Below are 23,479 nucleotides of genomic sequence, written 5' to 3'. Positions count from 1 at the left end.
TCTATACAAAAAATCGCAGCATTACCGAAGTATGCAACATAGATAATATTGAGTTTAAAATTAATATTGATTGTGAGAAAGGCTAAGTTGAGGGGTAAGCTCAGCTAACCATAAGAAATTGTGAGCGGTGGCACGGATGAATAGAATAAGAAAACCAACAGGGTGGGTCCCCACAGCTCGTGTTTAATTAGAATTAAATATAAGAGGAAACCAGCTTACTTTGAAATTACAAGTTCAAATTAGTCAAGACCTACTAGTTGCGAGTTGCCACTAATTTCAAATAATATAGTCTACACCTTAAGAAACATTAAACTGGCAGAATTCTATGATGAAAATTCCTTTCCTATTGGCAATTATAACTATCGGATTAGTTACCGAGACTGCAGCATATAACTGTCGGTTTACTGTATACAACCAACCTGACTGCAAAGGGGATGCCTTGTACCTGGGTACGTCAGATGGTACAAGTGACGACCTGACAGACTGGATAAAGATTGACATCGGCCTGGATCTACAACAAGGCTCCGTCGGTTACGACGTAGTTGAAAATTATGGAATATGTGGTTCAGGGAGCACTAATGAGAATTACTGCGATCAGTTCTCAACCGATGGATGCTCAGCAAAGGGTGGTGCCTGTGCTGCTCCTCCTGTTTTGGGAAGTTTCAAGTTCCAGAGGTGGTCATGTGGTAAATGTGGGACTTGAATATCGTTAATATCATGTCTAGTTTACAACGGCAGTGTTATATAAGCCTATTTTTGCATGCAAAAAGTTATATCTGATATGAAATATTGAACATAAGAATAATCCAAGATAATATTAGTGTTTATATGCAACCACGATATCAAAGTTAGTTTTTCAAGTTGTTAGATCTGTAGCATTTTCACAGACCTTCGCCTTCTGAGTTTTGCTGAAAATTACTGGTGGTAAGTCATCCTCTGTAAATGAAAAATCTCCAAATGACTAAATACTAGTTTTTGCTCGAAGGGCAGCTAAAAATCCAAGAAAGAAAGTATAAACAATTCGACTGTGAGAATTCACCAAATTATCTGCAAAAATAATAAATTTACTGTTATGGAACATTGACTTTGTATTCAGCTTTCAATTTGGATGTTTCGATTCAAATTACTAATTGCAGTTTTTTATGGAGCATATTTATCAGCAATCCTTTGCTGCATAGCTTATTTAATCGACTATGTGACGTGATTCCGAAGGAGTTGTCCTCTTATTTTTAATCAAACAATAAAATAAGTAAAGAGCAAAAGAACTTTACACCAAGTATGATGATATCAGCCTCAAGTGGTAGCTGAATGTTTGATGGTTGACAAAGATACTGCTCAATAGTCACTTTTCATTGTAAAACTCTTAGAATTGTAAGCAGAAGGTATATGTTTACTGTTGCAACATGAATTAGTGTATATTCATAGTCTACTCAATTCTTTGATTGGTATCTATACCTCTTTGACATCTATCGCAAATGAATCTTTATTGACTTGAGACTGGTTTACCAGAGAATCTTCTCTGCTTTCTTCGCTAGCGATATTATAGTCTTGCTTCGCTTCGCGTATCTGAAGAAACCTTATCATACATGCTACTATTACGCTACTGAGGACAGTAGAAATCATTGCCCAGCAGCCCTTTCTAAATTTAGGAACATCACTGGCTGCATAAAACAAAATAGACCACCAAGCGTTCACCGCGTTGCTAAACATGTTCATAGATCCCAAGACAATTGATCGTTCTTGTAAATCATTTTGGCACACAATGTTCGCCCAAGCGAAGAAAGAAGCCTGTCCAGCATATGAGATACCTGATAGGTAGTGACACGCGAAGACAAAAGAGTCCGAAAGGGGTCTTGAAAGAAGCAAAATGGTTGATATTATCATGCATACGGCAATAAAAACAGCAACACGCCAATGGTATTTTGCTCCAGTGAAGTCAACATAGAGGGCAAAAATGAACGTGGCAAAAACTCCAACAGCATATACACCCATTGGGTAATGATTTATTTGTGGAACTGAATAGCCATAGAATTTGAGCCATAAAGCAAATAACGAATTGGTCGCAAAAGACTCGTTTTCACCGCCAAATACCCAAAGAATAGAGAAGAACCACCAGTGCCATCTACCTAAGACTCTTTTAAATACAGACCAGTCTAATTTAGTTTTGGGCCTATCCGGTAATCTAGATTTTGCTAATTGGACTTCATCTTCTGTAAAATAGAATGCTTGACATGTTTCAGGGGTGTCAGGAAAGAATATAAAACCATAAAGTGCTATTGGAATGGTGATGATGAAATCAATTATGAATAGCCATCTCCATCCAGCTATTCCTCTCAAGTTATGCATATTTGTGTAGATAGCGCTTTGCATAGTACTAGAAAAAATATTCCCAATCAAACCTGACAGAGTGAAAATAGCACTTCTCTTGGTCAATTCTGATTCCTTATACCAAGAACCTAAGATCAAGTGAGTTCCCGCAAAAGTTGAGCTTTCGAAAGCACCCTGGAAGAATCTTATTGCACAGATCTGCTTGTAAGATGAAACTCGATAAATTCCTAATGTAAGAACACCCCAACAAACAATACAGACGGTTAACCAATATCTAGGACGGACAATAGTAAGTATCACGTTATTTGGAACTAGAAAGACTGTATAACCCACAGTAAAACAAGTGTTAATGAGATTGTATTCATTTCCAACCATTTTTAGTTCCTCTTTCATTCCAGACACATAGGCATTAGATACATTTAATCTGTCGACATAATTGATCCAATACATGAGACACACATAAGACAAAACAAACCAATCTATCTTAACCAACAATTTTGATTCTTTCTTACTTGCCGGTGCGATTCCCCACACAAGCTCTTTTACTTTTTTTAATACATTCATCGAAATATCTTCCTGCTTTTGAATCAATTGCAACTTGTTCCAAACTCATAACTATTACCAAGCTGAAATTGGCTACTTATATTCAAAAAGTGTTTATCTCATCATCGATAAGACAAACCTGATGCTACCTCGGCAGCCTGCAAGCAAAATTTCCGAGTTGATAAATACTTGTGAACAAACAATAAAGTCGGAATATGCAAACTGATAACAGGGTAATGTAATTACATTTGTTTGCCACATCTATATTTCTACAAAAACCATGGATACTTAAAGAAGAAAACTTGTTATTAAAAACTCTCTCGAGATAGTGTCAATTTTATTTAAATATTAAAGTATTCACTCCACAGTAAGGGAGTCAAAATTTTATTTAATGACGTAGATGTTAAAATGTCTATTTGACCCTCGAGAGCCTTCTTGGACTCATCATTTTGTATTACGGTATCTATCATCAAGTTTATATTTTTGCTGATGATTGAAGAAGAACTAACTGATGATTCGTAGTCAAATTTGATTGCCTTGATACTTGAAATACCTTTAAACAATCTGTTAAAAGTTATTCCGAACTCATCATCCAACTTCTTTAAAATAGGATCGCTGGCTCTGCTCAATCGATATAGCCAGACGTAACTGACAACCAAAGTCATTGTCGCATGGTATATAAATATTATACATAGATTTAACTCATTGGTTATTAACTCTAGACTTTCATTAGCTTGAACGATATCACATATTCTCAAAGCAGAGCCTATGGCACTTGTAATGAGCCCCAACATTGTCTCATTCAAGCAGAGCGTTTCTTGTTTTAAAGAGGTTAGCAAGACTGGGAAGCAAAGACAAATAACATAATAGTGATACTTTAAGTTCAAATTTAGGATATAAAACCTTGAAAATAATTTCAAGTCTCTTAACAGGATATCAAGATCGATATACCAGTCAAATAAGGCCCTATAAGATCTTTCAATTTCAGATAAATTAGAAGGAAGCATTGGGTCACAGTAATCGATGGATTCCCTACATCTGAGAATAGTAGTAGAAACCTCGCTGAGTTTAATTGACAGTTCGTAGCATTTCCGACATAAAGAATCTTCAACGTCAACTAGGATAGGAGCATTTAGCTTGTTTTTACCTATTGGGATGCAAGAGGGACGATCCATTTGAATGCTCAATTTGATTTCTAGTTGAACTAAGCTCCACCACGTTTTACGAACTTCGTCAATTCTCACTGTATCTTCTACTTGGAGCAAAAATACATCTGTATGGAACCCAATGGCAAGCGCTTGTCTTATTGCCAATTCCACAAGAATGTAGCAACTTTCTCTTTGTCTGAAAGCATCAAAATATATTGACAAAAGTAGCATACATCTAATCCCATCTAAGCTTGGAATAAGTACCATTTCTGAAAGAAACTGATTAACAAATTTTAAGTACTCGTTGAATATACCATGGAAGCGTGGTTCCCTTAGATCTTTCGGAGTGAAATAGCTACCTAGAATCAACACCATATATATGCAACATATCTCTATATTGGGTATCTTCAAGGTTCTTCGTAGTGCCACGTCTGAAAGAAAACTATAATAAGCACCTAAAAACTTCTTTTGATCGAAGCAGAAATAAATTGGATGCAATTGTCTAAAAAATGCGTTGAGACAACTGTCCCCTAATTCCAGAGGTAACTGATTAGCTATAGCAAATGATTCAACGTTGATCTTATATTCATTACATTCCAAGAATTCATGATGGTTACTAATCGCGTGGCCCGACTTGAAGACGTTGAATGACTTATCCCATGAAACTTCAAGAAACTCCTGGGCAGATCTTTTCAAAACATTCAAGGTATCTATGAAAAAACTAGGGGCACCATCAGGACCGATAGCGTGTCCCGTCCCTCTTTGATCGATTAAAAGCTTATCGATCTTAACCCGACATGCTTCATTGGAATTACTTATAGTCTTCGAAAAATCATCTTGATTAAACTTTTTTTCATTTCTTGGAGATACCAAAAGCAGAGCAATATATTTCAACTTTTCTCTCTCTTCGTCGCTAATTCCTTCCCTTGAAGGCATTTGAAAATTAAGATCCTTTCCGAGCTCTATCAAATTATCAATATCATTGACATCCCTATTTGGATACAACCCTTTTACAATGGAAATTAAACAGTAGTAATGCATAGCGATGTTTTCAATTGGGCCATGGTCCTTTTTCTTTCTAGTGCTAGTTGTGGAGCATTCAGCTTTTGCCTTTAGGCATGATCTGCATGGAGTTCCCGCCAGTGCATTTGGTTCCGACCTTTTGCAGGCAATTTTTTTGCTTCTACAACGATCACAACTGAGAAGAGCCCTTTTGCGATCACCGAGGTTTACCACTCGCCTTTTTCTAGCTTTGATTTTCATTATAGTTATCTTTCATCTTATGAAATAGGAGGTTAAGATAAGCGTTCAAGAAATGCGCGACCCTTTGATTAGATAATGAGTTTACATCGCACTGCACTGAGAATCACCGATATTAATTATAAGTTTAGTGAACTAGAAAAGTGAATAGAACAAATTCTATAAATATTGTCTGCTTTTATCAGGTAAGGTCTTTGCTGAATTACTAAGTAGTAGACTTGTGTAGAATAAATTGAAAGAAATAGATCAATAGAGCCCCAGTTCCACATAAGCCTCCCATAAGAACATAGCAGAACCCGATTCCCATGGTATCGATAATATTTTGCAAAACCCCAACACCCAAGCTAGCTAGCAAACATCTCATCAAATTCAATGAACTAGTCAGTGAAGAACTACTCTCTGGAAATAAATCAACAAGAAGAACCGTTAATGATGACATGAAAAAAACTGTACAAAATGAGAAAACAAAAGCAGAGATAAGAATTGGAGCAATATTCGTTTTCAAATCAAGACACCAGCCAAAAACCATGAAGCATCCTATCAGAAGGAATGTCGGAATCAATGTGACTTCCAATCTAGCTCTCGAAAGATTAAATTTGCAGCTAGGGTTGTTTTCTTCATTAAATGCTTTTGTCTTTTCGAAATGCCTTTTATAATTCCAGTCTAAAATACGGCCACTTGCAATTGAACCAATAAGGGTAGCCAATCCCGATGAGAGGTAGCAAAGACCTACTTTTATCATTGGAAAGTGGTACGAGTTCTCTAATGATGTCGAGAGTGAAGCTAGTGCCATGGTCCAGACCATGAATTGTAACCCAGCTGCTAATAACGATAAAAATATATGGAAATTGAAAAATATTTTATATGGGGTAAGTGGGTTGTAATGTAACTGCGTGTTATTAGATAACAACGTGTTTCGATGCATACGACCTGCAAAACTTCTTTTGTATATAATCGGCAGCCTATTTCTTGCTTTTTCTGGAAAAACAGATAGATTATCTACAATTTGTCTGTTCGTTTCAGGTAAAAATATCAAATTTAATATGAAAACGATTCCGCTACCAACAGCTAGAAGGACAAAGATCCCACGCCACGAAAAACGGGTCATCACTGCAGCGCCTACTAATGCACCAAAACCCTGACCTACTAGCGTCCCTCCACTTAATAATCCAATATAAGTACCTCTTTCTTCACGAACACAGACATCTCCTAAAACTCCGGATGTAACTGCAACACATGGAGCGATTGTAGCTGACTGTATACACCGGAGGACAGTCAAAAGCCAATAAACTTTTGTCTGTGAGATGGCGATACAAGTTGCACAATAAGATAGAAGACAAGCTAATATGATGGGCCTTCTTCCAAAAGAGTCTGCAAATGGTGCTATGAATGTTGGAGAGATACCTTGAAGTATCAAATAAGCTACCACGGTCAAATTAGCTAAGCTTGTGCTGACATCAAAGGTTTTCGCAATCACTGGGATTGCAGGAAAATAAATAGACGAAGATAAGGTCGACCAAATCGCCGTCATGCTCAATAGTACGGTTAAGGCGTATTTTTCTTTTTGTGACAAAATGGAATAAGGTTCTTCATATTTGACGTTATCACCATTGTTTTCGACTATACTCTCTGGATCTGGTTGAGTCTCCATTTATTTTATCGTGCTAAGACCTCAAAACTTTGACTCTTTTCACGAACAAAGGTAGATCACTTTTAATTCTTTGAAAAAAAGTTATCTGGGTTAGTGATGATGAATGTTTATAACACACCTGGTTTTGTTGAAGAATAGTTTTGCATGCGTCACTTACCGAATAAAATCTCGGGTGCAACAGTTATTTACCGAAAGAAAACTCGGTGATCTAAATTTTCGCAACTATAAATAGTGTAATTATCTTGAAGTAATTATTCCTTATAATTTTTGATTTAATTAAAAATGCCTTTAGAACTTAGTGCTTGCTGTTTAAAAAGAATTGATCATGAGGGGACCCCGGTAGGTAGCCATGAAAAGCTCTTTGGTTTAGATACTTACAAAGTCGGTGATAGCCAGAGCGAGAACTGTATTGTAATTTTCACCGATATATTTGGAAATAGATACAAAAACACATTGCTTGTAGCTGATATGTTAGCTAAATTAGGGAATTTTCAAATATTCATTCCAGACTTATTTAATGGGGATGCGGTAACTACCTTCGAGAATTTTGATCGTTCAAAATGGCTAGCAGAGCACTCCGCTAAAAAATATATGCCTAAAGTAGATGCCTATTTGAAAAATTTAAAGGAGTCAGTTGGGCCCAAATCCTTAGGAGCAATAGGCTATTGCTACGGTGCTGCTTTCGTTTTAAAGAATTTGTATGAAGGAGGTTTGTTGGATTCTGGAGCGGTAGCTCATCCATCATTAGTTACACCTCTGGATTTTGGGCCAATTAGGAAGCCACTCTTAATGTCATTGGGTGAAGAAGATGACTATTTTCCTCTTGAGACAAGGATTAAAGTTGAGGAAGCATTAGTGAAGTCAGGAGCTGATTTTCAAATAATTTTGTTCAAAGGTGCAGGCCATGGCTACGCAGTAAGGGGCGATCCAAATGATGAAAATGTCAGATATGCTATAAACAAAACTGTCTCAGATCAGGCCAATTGGTTTGCTAGATATATTTGAATTTTATAGTTCAAAAGATCAAGAAATATGCAAGCGTCCTATTTATATATGGTTTGAATTACCAAATGAATAATTCGATCTTTTGAGTTTTACTCCAGTGTAAATATAGTAATGCTGTTAAAGCATGATGTCACGAGATACCGAATTTTTTTTCGGGGATGCACCGAACTTATAAATATATATATATATGTATGTAGTTCATAATACTGACGATGTTGCGGAAGTTCTTTAGTGATGAAGTATGTTCAGGGAAAAAGACTTAAGCTTTCAGCTGCCTGTGATAATTGTAAAAAAAGAAAAGTCAAATGCGACCGGGGCCAACCTTGTCTTTCATGTGTGAAGCATAAAATCGGACATTCATGCACTTATAAAAGCGATGACTGCTGCTCGACGAATGATAGTGTGCCTGCTCATATGTCTAAACTCTCTGAAACAAATCAAAGCAGTTTTAATCATGTCACCGAAGGAAATATTAGTATTTATGGTTTGGGTGAAAATTCTCAATTAGCAAATGATGGAGCTTTGTCACATTTAAATACCAAGAATTCGGAATCGGCAGAGCCAGCAACGATACTCGAGCTGATGCGGCCCCAGACGGCTGCTATATTTGTCTTGAGAATGATAACACAAAGAATCCATGAGCTCGAAAAGTCGATAGAAGGGAAAGGGCCTATGGATGATACCAGGTCATGCTGGGGCCTGACAGAACCCGCAAAAAATCTGACTGGTATCAAGGAATCAGCTCGAGTATATGCGCAAGAAACGAAAGCTGGTATTCAAACCATTGGAGCTAATATCGTAGGATCACCAAATGATGTGATTAATTTTTATCAAGGATATACTCCAATCTTTGAAAAGTTTCCAATGAAGCGACACAGCCATGGTCCATTTTCGTGGATGTCTTTATTAAAAAAAGACAATTACTTTCATTACCTTTGGAAATACTTGGATGCGAATACAGATTCCGGTTTATGGGCAGATATCTTAGCGAAGTTCAAACAAAAAAGGAAGGATGCTGGAGAAGATGACCAAGAGTTCGAAGAAAGGGCCATGGAGAAGGACGGATTGATTTATATGAAACCATATGAAAGAATAGTTGCTAACATAAAAAGGAAGAAGAGGGCTGTCGAGACATCAAGTCCCTCCATTGGTCGAGCTCAAAGGAATTTCCAGTTCAACGGAACAAGCAAGCTTTCGTACTTAGAGATTAGAATAGAGAGAGAGCTACAACTCATTGAAGATATACGATACATTCTACCTCCAAGAAGAGTGATATGGATGCTAATTGATATTTTTTTTTCTCACCTTTATGCATTTTTTCCTTTTCTTAATGAAATAGATTTTAAAAGTTCTGTCAGTGGTATCATTGGTCCGGAAGACTATTCTGAGAAAGCCGAAATGCAATATAGAATAGAGAAGAGGTTGGATCTAGCGCTGGTTGGAATTATGCTCATCGTGTTGCGTCTAAGCTTCTTGGCGCTAAGTTCTATTAAAGAAGAACGTAAAAATGATCATGAAATAGGCAAAGGCAAGACAAATCGAGCTTTGAAAGATGACGATATTGTAATTCTCTCGAAATATCCCATAGAGAGTGATCTGATTTTTTTGGCGCAAAATTGCTTTGACCAGTTTCAAGTTCAAAATCATTTCAACTTTACAATTTTTCAATTGGCATTCTTCTTGAGAGTTTATGGAAGCGTTGCACCAGAGAATGGCGATGGAATAGATACAAGTGAGGCCCAGTTGAGCAATGGGCTCCTTATTCAAATGGCCTACTATATAGGGATTCACAGAGAGCCTGATCAATTCATGGACGTTTGTTCAGACAAAAAAGTAAACTGTCTAGCACGGAAGATGTGGTACTTTTTGGTTCAAAATGATCTATTTAATGCATACTCATTTGGAAGCTCTCCTCTAATTTCGATTGACCAATTTGATACGAAGCTTCCTTTTGTAGACAAGGAGGTTTGCAATACTAACGACTCTAAAGTCGAGGAGATTATATGTAGTTGCTATGAAATGAGCCAGAGCTTTTATGAACCAATGAGGAAAATATTGGATATATCATTGAAGATAAATGGAAGGGTACTAGTTAGTGATTTTGTTTTAGGCTTAAATGAAATCGAATTATTACTTGAAATCAATTTTGGCTCATTGCAGAGTTTTTTAACTCCTTTTGAACCAGAGAAGGACTTGACTCCAGTCTTCAGAGTTACTAAACTTAAGAACTACCTTTCGTTAAAGACGTTCTGTGTATCATCCTATTTCCACCTTTTTCTATATTACGAGGATATAAATACGGAGGTGGCCTTCTTCTATTTCAAAAAAATTTTTACCGTTGCCATAAATGACCTAACAAAGTGGTTTCCAATTCTCATTAAGAACATGGAACTCTACTTTGGAGCTGTATCTGGAATTGCACTATACCCCGTGATTCAACTGACTCTTCACAGAATTAATAAAATCATCATCTTATATTTGCTAAGAACCAACGTTACAATATATGATATGGAAAGACTGTATTCACATAAAGTTAAGATCAAGTCAAATCTTTTTTACAGAGATCAGTTCAACTCTTTATGCAATCTTTCCATAGTCTTGCGCAAATGTGTTGAGACTGGCGTTTCTCTTATAGCTACGATAAGTAACTGGTACTTCCTTGCTTGGAAAGTTCTAAGGACGCAATCGCTGTTTTTGAAGATATTGGGAGAAAAAAGCATCTATGAGGATGTCCTTGTAAAAAAACCTTTACAAAAAACTTTCCATGTATTTTCAAAAAGTCAGCTTGATGATATAAGTGAAATATGCTTAAAAATTATAACAAAAGAAGAAAACTCAGCGGAGGGAAATGAAGGCCCTGACTTGGAAAGCCCAAATCAGAGAGAGACAATTTTTGTTGATCGGATTTCATCACCAAATATAGATTACACTAGTTCCAGTGGTACTTCAAACGCCTATTCACCTTTTGAAAAAAGCGATTTTCAGGTACCGTCCGTTGAATCGATTCTATTTTCCAATGAAAACATCACTTATGATAACAATAACTATGATTATCTTTGGACCGAGTCGGTTTTCAAAAACCTTGAAGATAGTATTGACATATTTGAAAGATTTAATGAAAGCCCAGGTGGCCTGCTTTGTGATCCAGAATGAATAATGAACTTAAATCTATTAGTAGTAGTATTTTCCATGCAGACTTCGATATGAAATGAGAGCACGGATGTGTTGTTTTTCATGTCTTTTTATTTCTTTGGCTCCAGCAGGCAGTATCTGGCAACTCCAAGGCTCCAACACAAATTTATAGCTATATAATATTATCCCGATCAAATTAGGGTCAAATATAATTGTAGCAGAATTCATGATTCAAAATTTTTCTTAAGTCCTTAAGTCATATAAATTTGAAAATGCTTATTAAGATAGTCGTTAGTCGTGAATCATGCACTTGGAATTTCAAACTTAGTGTTAGTCGAAAAATTGCCGTTCCCTTTGCAAAACTTCATCAGCCGTGGTATGATGGGGTTATATACTGTTCTCTTAAGAAAAAGTGACGCTTTTTCAATAAACTTCATTTACTTTCAATATATCTTTTTCTTTCCACACGATAAAGAAAGTAAAGATAATTGAAGACTACATATGATTTAATTGGTAAATGATAACATTAAGTGAAATGAAAAAGATTCGGAGAACAGAAGAAAACTTGCATATAGTCTAGTTCGCTGATTTTCACTTATTATGTTGAAAGAAACACCGCGATCGTCTAATTCAAACAACGACAGAGTTACAAGGTAATATGGGAGCAAAATTAGAAGAATAATAAATAATTATGACCGGTGCTTATTTTTGACACCAAAAAGAGACGAGTGTATACCGTAATCACTCCATAGATGGCCTAAATGAAAAAAAGATAAAGTGGATTTAATGTACAGGACTGGCTGCAAACTTCATGCAGTTCCACTTTCCAAGCCGCCGTATGCGTGTGAATTTCACTAGAAGCATCTGAATTGGATTGTCGAATGATAAGGTTATACTGTGAAGAGCGAAACTGATATATAGAATACATACAAGGACCAAAGGAAGTATATTTAAAACACAGCAAGCAGATTATTATTGTTGTAAAAGTCAATTTCAACCAATCTGAACATCGACTAATTCGGAACGGCGGTGCAAGAAGTATTCTCGTATACGAACTCGGGAATGGTACTCTTAAATGTGCGCGACCAAAAAGTTTAAGTTTGCTTCTTAGCAGTGAAAGTAAATATACATGGTTTGGCCCTTCTAAGGTAGGTTTCAAGGTATCAGTTGGTATTTAAACTTCCCTCATTTCCGTGTGTGTGATCGTGAAAATATATCGGTAAAAACTCCGCCATGATACTAAGGTTGGGGAAAGAAATTTAATGTATGACAGAAACTGCATATAGAATTTACGAAGTTTTTGTCGAGTTTCCTCCCCCTCAGGCGCAACCATTTAGATAAAATTTGTTGAGCATAGCTGGCTAGAAAACTTGATAACAAAATATCAATTACTAGTCATAAAACGATACGAAGCACTTACAAGGGACCGCTTTGGTATCTCCAAAATGAAGTAATATTGAACTTAAGTGCCCCAAGTAATTATTGATTTTAATTGAATAAATGGCAGGCTCTCAGAACCATTGCAATGTCTTTGAGAACAATCTTTGGGCAAGATCTACTTCCAGTGATGTAGCCGCTGATATTAATCGTTATAAGTCATATCAGGCGCTAACCACTAGAACATTGTCTATTGTTTCTTCTTCGATATCCATACTTTGGGGCTTACTTGGATTTTATTTCTTATTAGCCATTAGTCCAAAGAAATGGGTTTTCAGACATCAGTTGATATCAATTCTCATCTTTTACGACTTTATAAAGGCAATCTTTTTATTAATGTATCCTGCTAGGGTGATAAGTAAAGCCGCTGCTTACTATGATTTGGATTATTGCAAAGTAGTAGGTTTTTTCACCGCGATGTCTATTGAAGGTTCCGATATAGCTATATTGAGTTTTGCTATTCACCTTGCTTTGCTTATTTATAAACCACAAGCATATGTTCAAAATGGTATCAACAAAGAGGGTGGGTTGTATCGCGTCAGGCATTCTTTTTATGTATTGGCAATCATTTTACCAGCTTTGCTTGGATCTTTAGTATTCATCAATCCCGAAGGCTATGTACCGCTCACGAACTGGTGCTATATTCCAAGTCGGCCAATTTGGCCCCGCATGGCACTAAGTTGGGGTCCTCGATACGTTATAATAATTTCGATTTTCATAATTTATGCATGCATTTACCGACATGTTACCAAACAATATCTGAAGCTCGGTGCTTCACTTGCGAGCTCTCAACGAGAGGGAAGTGAAAAGACAATAATGTGGAAAAAATTCGCAAGAATACTAAGATTTGTATTTTTCTTCAAGATAATCTTATCGGAATCGGCAGATGATGGAAGCGTAGAAAACAAAGAAAAAGATGGTACTGACGCCTCGTCTCTTTCTAGTGGCATGAAAACAACAGTGGTAGAAAATGTGCAATCGAATCTAAGCAACGTGAGGAACGGGCAACAAATATCTGTTCAAAAGAGCATAAGAAGAAACAACGTGGAACAATTTGTTCAGAGAAAGTTACAAGTAGAAAGGCAGATGAAATCTATCTTTATTTATCCTGTTTCTTATGTTTTATTGTGGATTGCACCATTGGTGGTGCATGGCTTTGATTTTAGATATGGTCTTGATCGACCTCCAATTTTTTGGTTAACTTGCATTGCAGCATTCATGCAGCCATTCAATTGTACCATTGATACTATAGTGTTTTTGGCACGAGAGAGGCCGTGGAGAATTTCTGTTTCAAAGGTCGGAGTATCTTCAGCTGATAATAATATATATTCGAGATGGACTGACTATATCTCGTTCATGCCTTTATTCCGTAAGCCTGGAAACGAAAACACTTCAGAACCGAAAGATTCTAATTCGAATTTCACCAATTTGGCATTTCAAGACCCGCATGATTTTTCTAATATCTTATCCGACTATAACGGTAATAACAAAAAAGATGACTACAGTTATAATCCGAGCTCAGGCAGCTCGACAAACATTTTGAGAGCAACTTTAGGAGACCGGCTTAAAAGACAAGGACTGCGAGATCATTATAATCACCTGAAAAATGAGAAGGAACAACAAACTAGCGATGGAGTTCATGAAGACGAAAATATAACGTTTTTGGATTTTTTAGAGGCGGGTCCTCCAGGATCCTAAAAATGCCTTATTTCCCTTTGAAGGTAGGCCATCTTTATTAGCATAGGAGCATATCCATCCCTTTATCTTCATCTATGGTAAAGATTTCCAACAATCTGACAAAATAAGTTGAACTAATTATTAAAGACCTTTGCCTGACAGATAAACAAGATTAGCGTGGAGTTTAGAAATAGTGCATATATGTGGGTAGATAGTCTTGTACAAAAAAATTAATAACTTTCTTCTTTCTTCGATACGGTTATAAACGACAGCAATATACAGCTAACTTGTCAAGAAAAAAAACAGAAAAGGCATGATTAGCTTCATGGATCCACAGTAAACGTGAAGATCGCCAAATTGATTATGCCTTTCGTAAATAGGGCCCTTGGCGACTCACTGTGGTTTTCCAAATTTCACTATAAGATCATGTTATCACGTGAAATTGCAACTACTTTTCTGGTTGCAAAACTTTATGGTGTTGCTTTAGGCTCGTCTACAACAATAAACGTTTACTCACTTATGATGGAGAAATTCAAAGAGTGCGAACTAAAATAAAATGATTGGCAAGAAGCAGTGGCTTACAAAAAGAAGCAGTTCTTGTTAGAGACTAACACCACCTTTGACACTTTAGCCATAACAGCTTAGCTCCCTTAGAAAGGCAAAGAAAATTGCCGTGTTTTTGATTTACGAGGGTACTAACGACCCAATTAAATAATATACACGTGACATATACTTTCTACTCTCCTAACATCCGGGAGTTGAAATTGATGCCTAGAATACAAAGAATGCCTTGCGAGTAGAGCCACCATCTTTTTTATTTTTTATAAATTTTTTCTTTGACTTCTTGCCATTTGGTTCAAAGGAGATTTTATTTGGTATAAAAGAAGACGTTATTACCCAATTTCACTTATTATAATCCTACTATAATGAGAATATAATATTAGAAATGGGAGCAATAGAAGTTTATAACCTGGAGCTTGATGCTGAAAAAGTACCTGAGGAATATACCGATGACAATATAAGTTTTAGCTCCAAGAGAGACGCTGAAGTGGGAATTGTGCAGATCGATCAAAACAAGAAAGAAATTGGTTACATATCAGCAGCATTCTTATGTCTCAATCGAATGCTTGGGGCCGGAGTTTTTTCGACTGGATCAACCATTTTTGCTCTATCAGGATCCGTTGGTACCTCATTGATACTATGGGCTGCTGGTTCGTTAATTGCTTTTTCTGGATTACTTGTTTATATGGAACTTGGATCCGCAATACCTAGAAATGGTGGAGAAAAGAACTATCTTGAATATATCTACCGAAAGCCTAAATTTTTGGTCACAGCTATGTATGCCTCTTACGTCTTTTTTTTAGGATGGGCAGCAGGCAACTCTATTGTCGTGGGTGAATACTGGTTAAACGCAGCCGGCAAAGAAATAACGCAGTGGAACTCTAGGGCAATTGGAATAGGTGTTATTACATTCGCATTCTTGATGAATGCCATCAACGTTCGCGCTGGACTCTATTTGGCAAACCTCTTGGGTGTATTTAAAATAGCTATCGTTTTATTGATAACTGTAACTGGCTGGGTTGCTCTTGGAAATGGAATCAAAAGTTCCAGTTTTCAGCCTACACATAATTTTTCAGGTGCGTTCGATGGTGAGAATCCTACAGGTTTTGGGATAGTAAATGCATTGTATAATGTCATTTGGTCGTATGTTGGTTATTCTAATGTCAATTATGCGTTAGGTGAAGTTAAAAATCCAGTGAAGGTCCTTAAATTTGCTGCTCCAACGGCATTTATATTTTTAGCCATCATCTACATGTTTGTGAACATAGCATATTTTGCTGTCGTTCCAAAGGAGGAGATAGCAACTTCTGGAAGAATTCTTGCAGCCTCTTTCTTCAAATATGCTTTTGGAGATAAAGCAGAAAAGGCAAGCTCTGTCTTCGTTGCTTTATCAGCACTTGGAAATGTTCTCTCTGTCATATTTTCCCAAGGAAGAATTGTACAGCAATTAGGAAGAGAAGGGAGTCTTCCATTTTCCAGATTTTTTGCTAGTCTGAGACCCTTTAACACACCCTTTGTTGGTTTAATGCAACACTGGATAATTTGTGTGATTACAATTGTGGCCCCGCCTCCAGGCGATGCCTACAACTTTGTGTTGAATTTGATATCATATCCGTTGAATGTTGTTAACACGGTGCTAGCTATTGGTTTATTGTATATTCAGTGGAAAAAATTCAAAGGGCAAATTGAGTGGAACCCCCCAATCAGGGCCACAATACCTGTTACCATATTTTTTGCCTTGTCTTCTTTCTATTTAATTGTTGCTCCATATATTCCACCTTCCGATGGTCAAACAGTTTATATAGACTTGCCATATTGGATTCACCCAGTTGTTACATGGGGAATTTTTGGAATCGGTGCTGTATATTGGCTTGTATGGACAAAAGCATTGCCTTACTTCGGAGGATATGAATTGGCTGTGAAAGAAATCTTGGGAGAGGACGGCTTTTGGCGGAATAAAATTTATAAGGTCGATCCATCTGAAGCCGAGGATTCATTCCGTGATCCATCTGTTATTTCTAGCTCATGAATAGTATATAAGCAAAAAGTATCTTAATATCAAACTGATCATACATGTACCTATTTAAGTGCGATATCTGGTGTTACTTCTTACCAATATGAGTTATAGAAAGGAAATCATTCAGTGTTTCAATCGTTCAAGTATTATAGTTACTTCAGGGTTGTTGAGCCACACAGTAAGGCGCGAGCAAGTAAGGCTTTTTGAATAAGTCAGTGAGTGCATGAGATTAATTTGCGATTAATTTGCATCAACTTGAAAAAGTAAATATCAGTTCCTTCCCTTTACAAATCCAAGAAGAGCTCTATACCAACATATTTTTATCAAGTGAATTGCTAATCAATAGTATGGAATAGTAAAATCAGCGTGATTTGTGCACTGATAACAAAATTTATTTGAGATTTGGAATAATTTACACCATAGTATTAAAGTAGACTTGGCAATTACACTTGGCACAAACCTTGAAAATCATATGGCCGCGAGGAACCTAACACATACAGAAAATATCAGAAGCTTTATGTAGACCTTTAAACGTTTAAACCTTCATGTTCCCTCATCTCAATACAAGAAAACATATATGGATTGTTTTGCTGATGCTTTGGAAAAAAAAAGAGCTATATACGTTTTATTTTCCCATCATGAACTTAAATTTAAAGTCAAGAAAAAATTAATTTTGATGCAATCCTATTGAATATGAAGCCTCAACTGTGGTTGAGCAAGGAGAAGTAATTTCTTTGAAGAAGGAAGAGACCTTATATGAATAGGTCAAATCTGTAAGTAAGTGAGAAATTTTGCTAGAAATCGTAGAAGAATGCTTGCTAAAGTGGATGAAAAGCAGTATGAAGCTTCCGAGAAGGAGGCTTACAACGAAGGTTGCTTAGAGGTTGTTGCTAACGAAGATTTATCTTCTGAATCAATAACTTCTATCAGTCCCAATCCTTTTTCAGATCCTAAAGTTGCAAAATATTATGAGGAAGTATATGAAGGTTGCAAATATGAATGCAGGGAAGCTTTTGACCCTCTGTTTGAATGGGATATTCAAGAGGAATCCAAGCTACGTAAACGACTTGATGTTAGAGTGGCCTTGGTTTCCTGCGTAATGTTTGTCGCATTGCAAATAGATAGAGGAAACTTAGCACAAGCTGTAAGTGATAATATGTTAGATGATTTGAATCTCACTACAGCTGACTACAATTTAGCCAATACTGTTTTTTCCGTATCATTTCTTGCAGCCGAGCTTCCCTCTCAATTGATTTCGAAATGGCTCGGTCCCGACAGGTGGATCCCTACTCAAATGATATTATGGTCTATTGTTGCAACATCACAGGCTGCTTTGAGAGGACGCAGTTCTCTACTTGTATGTCGGTCTTTGATAGGAATTTTGGAGGGAGGATTCATTCCTGATTTGGTGTTGTGGCTATCATACTTTTATACTTCTAGGGAGTTGACGCTAAGACTATCTTGGTTTTGGACCACATTGTCACTAACGCAAATTGTCACTGCACTTTTAGCAGCAGGAATCTTGAATATGCGAGGAATAGCTGGCTGGGCAGGATGGCAGTGGCTCTTCTTGATAGAAGGTCTTATTACTTTATTGATCGGCATTGCTTCTATATTCTTAATGGTGCCGTCTGCTGCTCAGACAAAGGCACCTTGGAGACCTAACGGTTGGTTTGATGAGAGAGAAGTGAAAATTGTTGTCAATCGCGTCTTGAGGGATGATCCATCAAAAGGTGATATGAGCAACAGACAAGCACTTACGCTTGGAATGATATGGAAATCTTTAAGTGACTACGATCTTTGGCCAATCTACATTATTGGCTTTTTGGCGTACATTCCTACCCAAACAGCTAACACATATTTAACTTTAACTTTGAGGCTGCTAAATTATACAACTTTCCAGACTAATTTATTGACGATTCCTCCGACAGTTATACATATTATTACTTTGCTACTAATAACATGGCTATCCGAAAGACTTAATGAAAGGTCTATTGTTTCTCTCCTTGTTCCTATGGTTCAGATACCGCTAATTGCAGTTTTGCGATGGTGGAAAGGAAGCATGATTAATTCGTGGGGCACATGGGCGGTGTGTACTTTATTTATTGGATTATCACCATATATTCATGCTATCTGTGTCTCTTGGGCTTCCAGAAACTCCAACAGTATTAGATCTCGTTCTGTTTCTGCTGCTCTTTACAACATGTTTGTACAGGTAGGTTCAATCGTCGCTTCTAATATTTATAGACCCGATGATGCTCCTTTATATCATAGAGGAAACCTTAACTTATTCATTCTTTCAGTAGCTATGATACCTTTGTTGATAATGACAAAAGCATATTATGTTTTCGCAAACAAACGAAGAGATAGAAAGTGGAAGGAAATGACAGTTGAGGAAAGAGAGCAATATGTTAATTATAGCACTGATCAAGGTAACAAAAGATTGGATTTCAGATTCGATTCATGAAAAGTATGTCTATTTGGGTGCCATTTTTTTTTTCCAGAATAAGTTTTTAGACGAATTTTTCAACTAGGATGAAGGGGCCCTTGAGTCAGTTTCTTCTTTTTCAAAAACAAGTATGTTTAAGTGGGTGACTCTATGGACAACAGACGTTTTTATGAATATCATTATCGTTTTTTATCTACTAATGCTACGTTCGCAGAGTAGTAATATAAACCGTAGCATTTTCAAGTAAAGTACCTATTTCATCGCTGAGTTTAAAATTATCACTTAGCAATGTTAATTGCCTTTAGGATCTTGCTTTGAATTCTTTTAATATATCTATAGCCAACAAATGGTCCTCTTCCTGAGCCAATCCACTAACTGTTAGAGCCCCAACGATAATATCCAGACCCTCATTCCTTATAGCAACACTTCCACCATGGGTGGCATAATCAACTGCTGAGATAAAAAGTGCATCTTCAATTGATTTGCCTTTTAATCTAAGTTTTTGGCCCATGTAGAAACTCGATCTACCAAATCTGAATACCGTTCTTTTCTTGCGATTTACCCATTCATCATTGTCAAGAGCAGTTCCACTATTAATTACAGTATGAAATAACACTTGACCAGATGGTAACGAAATATCAATTACAACTGACTTATTAGGATATCTGGACATGGCTAGGTTTCTTGCTTCTGTACCTAAATTCCAAGCATTTTCGGTGTCAAATCTCTCCAATTTGATGTCCTCTATTTTTTCTAAATCTTCCAAGCTGTAGCTATAGATCTTTGCTACCATAGTGAATTACTCCTTCGCTTGCGGTAACGAGCTTTGACGAATGATTGCCAGCACTTAAATGGACTAATGAAGTGCGAGATTGACGTGCCAATCTGTATTCCTGCGCAAACAGATTCGAAGTTTGTTTGAGCAAAAATTTATAAATGGAACACGACACCACCCTTTTCATACGACGTGGAAATCGATTTATCTACCGGCGTTCCTCTATAAATTGATTCCAAAGGAATGGGCCATGAGAAAAGGGATTGAATGGTATTCTTGACATGCGATAGGAAGCGATTACAAACACCACATTTATTTTTTGCAATTGAAATATCTACTGGCTTCTCCTTAATACGTATCCTAAGAGACATGAAATAATGAAATCGGTGTATACATCATTAAATTTTGTTATCAATCCAATGAATTATTTGTCGGTGAATAGCTGCCAAAAACATGTGAGCTTTTCGATTAGCGGGATCTTGCTCGCAAATGAGAAAAAATGATTTGTTTTCCATTCATAGCCAGACTAGAGCCATACTAGAGCCATACTAGAGCCTGAGGACATTTATGGTCACCATTAGCTTGCCAATAAAGTGGTTACTTTGGGGTTTTATACCAGGAGCATTTTAATAGCTCCTTTCGGTAGTGTATATTGGTAAAACCTTCGTGCGAGATACTTCGTTTGTTTCCATACAGTATTGGATTATTTAATTCTTATCTTTGATCTCTTATAGCGATAAATATCGATTCATATGAGACTTCTATGTCAATGTCAGAAACAGGTTCAAAGATGTCCAAGAGACGTTTTATATGCGAAGATCCAAAGTGCTTGAAATCTTTCACTCGCAGGGATTACCTTATCAGACATGAAGCTAACCATAGTAAAGTTCGGCCCTACCATTGTATACTATGCAAAGTAAGATTTGCACGTAAAGACCTATTACGAAAGTAAGTGAAAAGTTTATTAGCCCTTATTGTGAACAGGGCCGATTGCTATTATTATGGGTTCATCTACTAACAAGAATAGACACACTAGTTCCCATTCACATCTAAAGAAGCAAGAGGCGCATAGTAATCACCACAAAGAACTTGTCATAATGAATTTCACTCCGAATCCTTCAAGTGGTAGCAAGAGTACTGATCTTAGAGAGTTATCAGAACAGAAATATTGCTCAGAAGAGGCGATTACCGAACCTCATTATGAATTAGGAAACAAGGATGATACTTCAAGTCCTACTGGGAATAATTCTGAGATTAAGTCTAAGAACTTGGATCTTAATGTTCAAAAATGTACTTCCTATGATCACAAATCAATAACTCCCTCAGATCTGCAAAATTCAATTCTTATATCCCAACTTTCTGAAATTTCAAGTAGCAAAATTGATCCGAGAGCAGATATTTTTACGGATAATCAATTTTCATTAGACCAGACCTTATTCCCCGCTCAGCTGGCCCATATGAATTCTTATTTGAACTTCTCTGCTGGAAATTTGGAATGGTTGCTTGGTAACTTCATTGGTGACAATGATTTTCTGTCGAGAGAGGAGATAAACCCTCAGAACTGCGAACGTAAACCTTCACCAGATTTCTCAGAGAGATCAAGCAGCATAAGCTCAAATCATAACGTAATTGATAACGAAACATATAGTAGCATTTCGAATATACTTAAAGATATTGGGATTGAGCAGATATATTCATTGGAAAGTGTGAATAACTTTTTAGCACTCTTTTGGCTGAAATTTATTACCACCTATCCAATTATACATTATCACACTTTTGAAGCGAATAATTCGGATCCAAAATTATTGTTGACTATGATTTCGTTAGGGATGGCTTATACCGAGGATAAACATGACTATCACTTTTCGAAGATGATTCATCGAAATTTGAAGAATTTACTATTTAAAGATGTAGTTGATAGGGCAGATGTCAAGATTTCAACTTTGCAAGCTATTCTATTAGATAATTATTATTGCAAACTACTTGGAGACACAGCACAATTTCGAATTTCAGAGTTGTTTCACGGCACAGGAATTAACTTATTGAGATACTCTGGTTATTTGGACAATTTGGTAGGGCAACCATTAAAAGATTTTCGCCAGTTGTCTAGCTTAGAGCAATCAAGACAGTGGAAAGAATGGATAGATTATGAATCGAGTAAAAGAACGGCCTTTTTTGGATTCTTGATAGATGTTCAAAATACGTCATTATTTGGTTATCGACAATTGCTTTCCGCTTTTGAAATGCAATTAGAATTGCCATGTTCGGATGCTGTTTGGAATGCTGCCAATCCAATATGTTTTTACAAAGAATACATGAAGCAACCTAAAGAGTTGCATTCAAGAATGGAGCCAAACTGGGAAGTTGATATCAACAAAATCAAGACGAGAATGTCTCAAAAATATGGAGAGGGATATGATCCAAATAATGGTACGATTCCAATGCCCGAAATCAAAATAGAAGGTAATTGGCCATCATTTCTATGGAGCTTGAGACGGTTAATGCAGCCATATAGAAAGCATCACAAAGAATACACTATGAATTGCTTTTCTCAGTTTTCCAGATTGATTTTATTGCACGGTGTTTTAAGTGTGGTCTCGGATTTGAAATGGAGGAATTTAATAGATTTGAGGTTTTTGTCAAAAAAGAAACTCTCTGATTTATCTAAGCGCTTGATGGTTGCACTTCTCAATTGGAGAGGTTATTTTCATAATCAAATATGCTTCACAAATGAATCACTTGGGAAGTTATTTGATGATTCGGTTCTTAATGACTACAGAGCTTCAAATATCTTTTGGGCTAACTTAACTTTGTTTCAATTTGCTGTTGTTGCATTGCATGTTGATACTGTGTGTGTTGTCAGACTTGCGACAGAATTTGTATTTCATACAAGTAGTTTAGAAGGTACGTCGAGAAGAAATACGAAGAGTTATGAAAGCGATAGAAACCTCGAAGAAATTGAACAATGGACAAGATCAGCAGACGGGAAGCTTGCAGTAGAGCAATCTAGCAAAATTTTGAATACTGTTATTAACAATCCTGAAATAATAAGCTACCTTCCTCATACTCCTTGGACAATTTATATAGCAACATTAACCGTATGGTGCTTCGAAACATACCAGGATGCACCATGTGGATGTTCAAATAAGAATTTTTCACATCAAATATCCGCTTCGAAGTATTCAATGCCTTTTGAAGATGAATTTGACTATACGTTGGCACAAAATGACGCTATGTCGTATCTAGCAAGAAATTTAGAGGACAAAGAAGACAATATAGAAGAACCAGAGGGAGTAGAAGTAGAGCAAAAATATTGGAGAAATAGACAGCAAGCGTTAGGAATCGTTGTCTTTGTTATGCTCTTTATGAAGAATTGTCAATGGGGAAATACTGATACATTAAGAAGAAAATTATATTTATTAGTTAAATCACATAAATAATATTTCATTAAACAGATATTCCGAGTGCTTCTTTCTGTAAAATTTTACATTGTATC

The 23,479-nt window shown here is 36.6% G+C and overlaps 11 protein-coding genes across 11 annotated transcripts; 7 read left to right on the top strand and 4 right to left on the bottom strand.

Moving 5' to 3' along the window:
- Positions 1-325: 325 nt before the first annotated feature.
- On the top strand, positions 326-703 carry PRCAT00002468001 (uncharacterized protein; the record flags this gene model as incomplete). The annotated part of the gene is made up of 1 exon (XM_062952330.1): positions 326-703. The coding sequence occupies one exon, from the start codon at positions 326-328 to the stop codon at positions 701-703; it is 378 nt and encodes a 125-aa protein (XP_062809244.1).
- A 746-nt stretch (positions 704-1,449) lies between these two features.
- On the bottom strand, positions 1,450-2,892 carry PRCAT00002467001 (uncharacterized protein; the record flags this gene model as incomplete). The annotated part of the gene is made up of 1 exon (XM_062952329.1): positions 1,450-2,892. One exon carries the CDS (start codon positions 2,890-2,892, stop codon positions 1,450-1,452), a length of 1,443 nt encoding a protein of 480 aa, XP_062809243.1.
- A 320-nt stretch (positions 2,893-3,212) lies between these two features.
- On the bottom strand, positions 3,213-5,060 carry PRCAT00002466001 (fungal specific transcription factor domain-containing protein; the record flags this gene model as incomplete). The annotated part of the gene is made up of 1 exon (XM_062952328.1): positions 3,213-5,060. One exon carries the CDS (start codon positions 5,058-5,060, stop codon positions 3,213-3,215), a length of 1,848 nt encoding a protein of 615 aa, XP_062809242.1.
- A 424-nt stretch (positions 5,061-5,484) lies between these two features.
- Positions 5,485-6,930, bottom strand: PRCAT00002465001 (uncharacterized protein; the record flags this gene model as incomplete). The annotated part of the gene is made up of 1 exon (XM_062952327.1): positions 5,485-6,930. One exon carries the CDS (start codon positions 6,928-6,930, stop codon positions 5,485-5,487), a length of 1,446 nt encoding a protein of 481 aa, XP_062809241.1.
- Positions 6,931-7,212: 282 nt separating this feature from the next.
- On the top strand, positions 7,213-7,935 carry PRCAT00002464001 (uncharacterized protein; the record flags this gene model as incomplete). Its single annotated transcript, XM_062952326.1, has 1 exon — positions 7,213-7,935. The coding sequence occupies one exon, from the start codon at positions 7,213-7,215 to the stop codon at positions 7,933-7,935; it is 723 nt and encodes a 240-aa protein (XP_062809240.1).
- A 234-nt stretch (positions 7,936-8,169) lies between these two features.
- Positions 8,170-11,088, top strand: PRCAT00002463001 (Zn(II)2Cys6 transcription factor; the record flags this gene model as incomplete). The annotated part of the gene is made up of 1 exon (XM_062952325.1): positions 8,170-11,088. The coding sequence occupies one exon, from the start codon at positions 8,170-8,172 to the stop codon at positions 11,086-11,088; it is 2,919 nt and encodes a 972-aa protein (XP_062809239.1).
- Positions 11,089-12,567: 1,479 nt separating this feature from the next.
- On the top strand, positions 12,568-14,202 carry PRCAT00002462001 (G-protein coupled receptor; the record flags this gene model as incomplete). The annotated part of the gene is made up of 1 exon (XM_062952324.1): positions 12,568-14,202. The coding sequence occupies one exon, from the start codon at positions 12,568-12,570 to the stop codon at positions 14,200-14,202; it is 1,635 nt and encodes a 544-aa protein (XP_062809238.1).
- Positions 14,203-15,127: 925 nt separating this feature from the next.
- MUP1 (Mup1p) lies at positions 15,128-16,771 on the top strand (the record flags this gene model as incomplete). Its single annotated transcript, XM_062952323.1, has 1 exon — positions 15,128-16,771. The coding sequence occupies one exon, from the start codon at positions 15,128-15,130 to the stop codon at positions 16,769-16,771; it is 1,644 nt and encodes a 547-aa protein (XP_062809237.1).
- A 799-nt stretch (positions 16,772-17,570) lies between these two features.
- Positions 17,571-19,226, top strand: PRCAT00002460001 (uncharacterized protein; the record flags this gene model as incomplete). Its single annotated transcript, XM_062952322.1, has 1 exon — positions 17,571-19,226. The coding sequence occupies one exon, from the start codon at positions 17,571-17,573 to the stop codon at positions 19,224-19,226; it is 1,656 nt and encodes a 551-aa protein (XP_062809236.1).
- A 283-nt stretch (positions 19,227-19,509) lies between these two features.
- PRCAT00002459001 (uncharacterized protein) lies at positions 19,510-20,001 on the bottom strand (the record flags this gene model as incomplete). Its single annotated transcript, XM_062952320.1, has 1 exon — positions 19,510-20,001. One exon carries the CDS (start codon positions 19,999-20,001, stop codon positions 19,510-19,512), a length of 492 nt encoding a protein of 163 aa, XP_062809235.1.
- A 745-nt stretch (positions 20,002-20,746) lies between these two features.
- PRCAT00002458001 (uncharacterized protein) lies at positions 20,747-23,423 on the top strand (the record flags this gene model as incomplete). Its single annotated transcript, XM_062952319.1, has 4 exons — positions 20,747-20,931; positions 21,011-21,263; positions 21,531-22,315; positions 22,373-23,423. 4 exons carry the CDS (start codon positions 20,747-20,749, stop codon positions 23,421-23,423), a joined length of 2,274 nt encoding a protein of 757 aa, XP_062809234.1.
- Between the last annotated feature and the right edge of the window lie 56 nt (positions 23,424-23,479).

This window comes from Priceomyces carsonii (assembly GCF_900007245.1).
Source record: "Priceomyces carsonii strain CBS4050 genome assembly, scaffold: Debaryomyces_carsonii_scaffold_2, whole genome shotgun sequence".
Lineage (NCBI taxonomy): Eukaryota > Fungi > Ascomycota > Pichiomycetes > Serinales > Debaryomycetaceae > Priceomyces > Priceomyces carsonii.
Note: the sequence above shows the minus strand (reverse complement) of the source record. Positions and strands in the feature narration are given on the sequence as shown.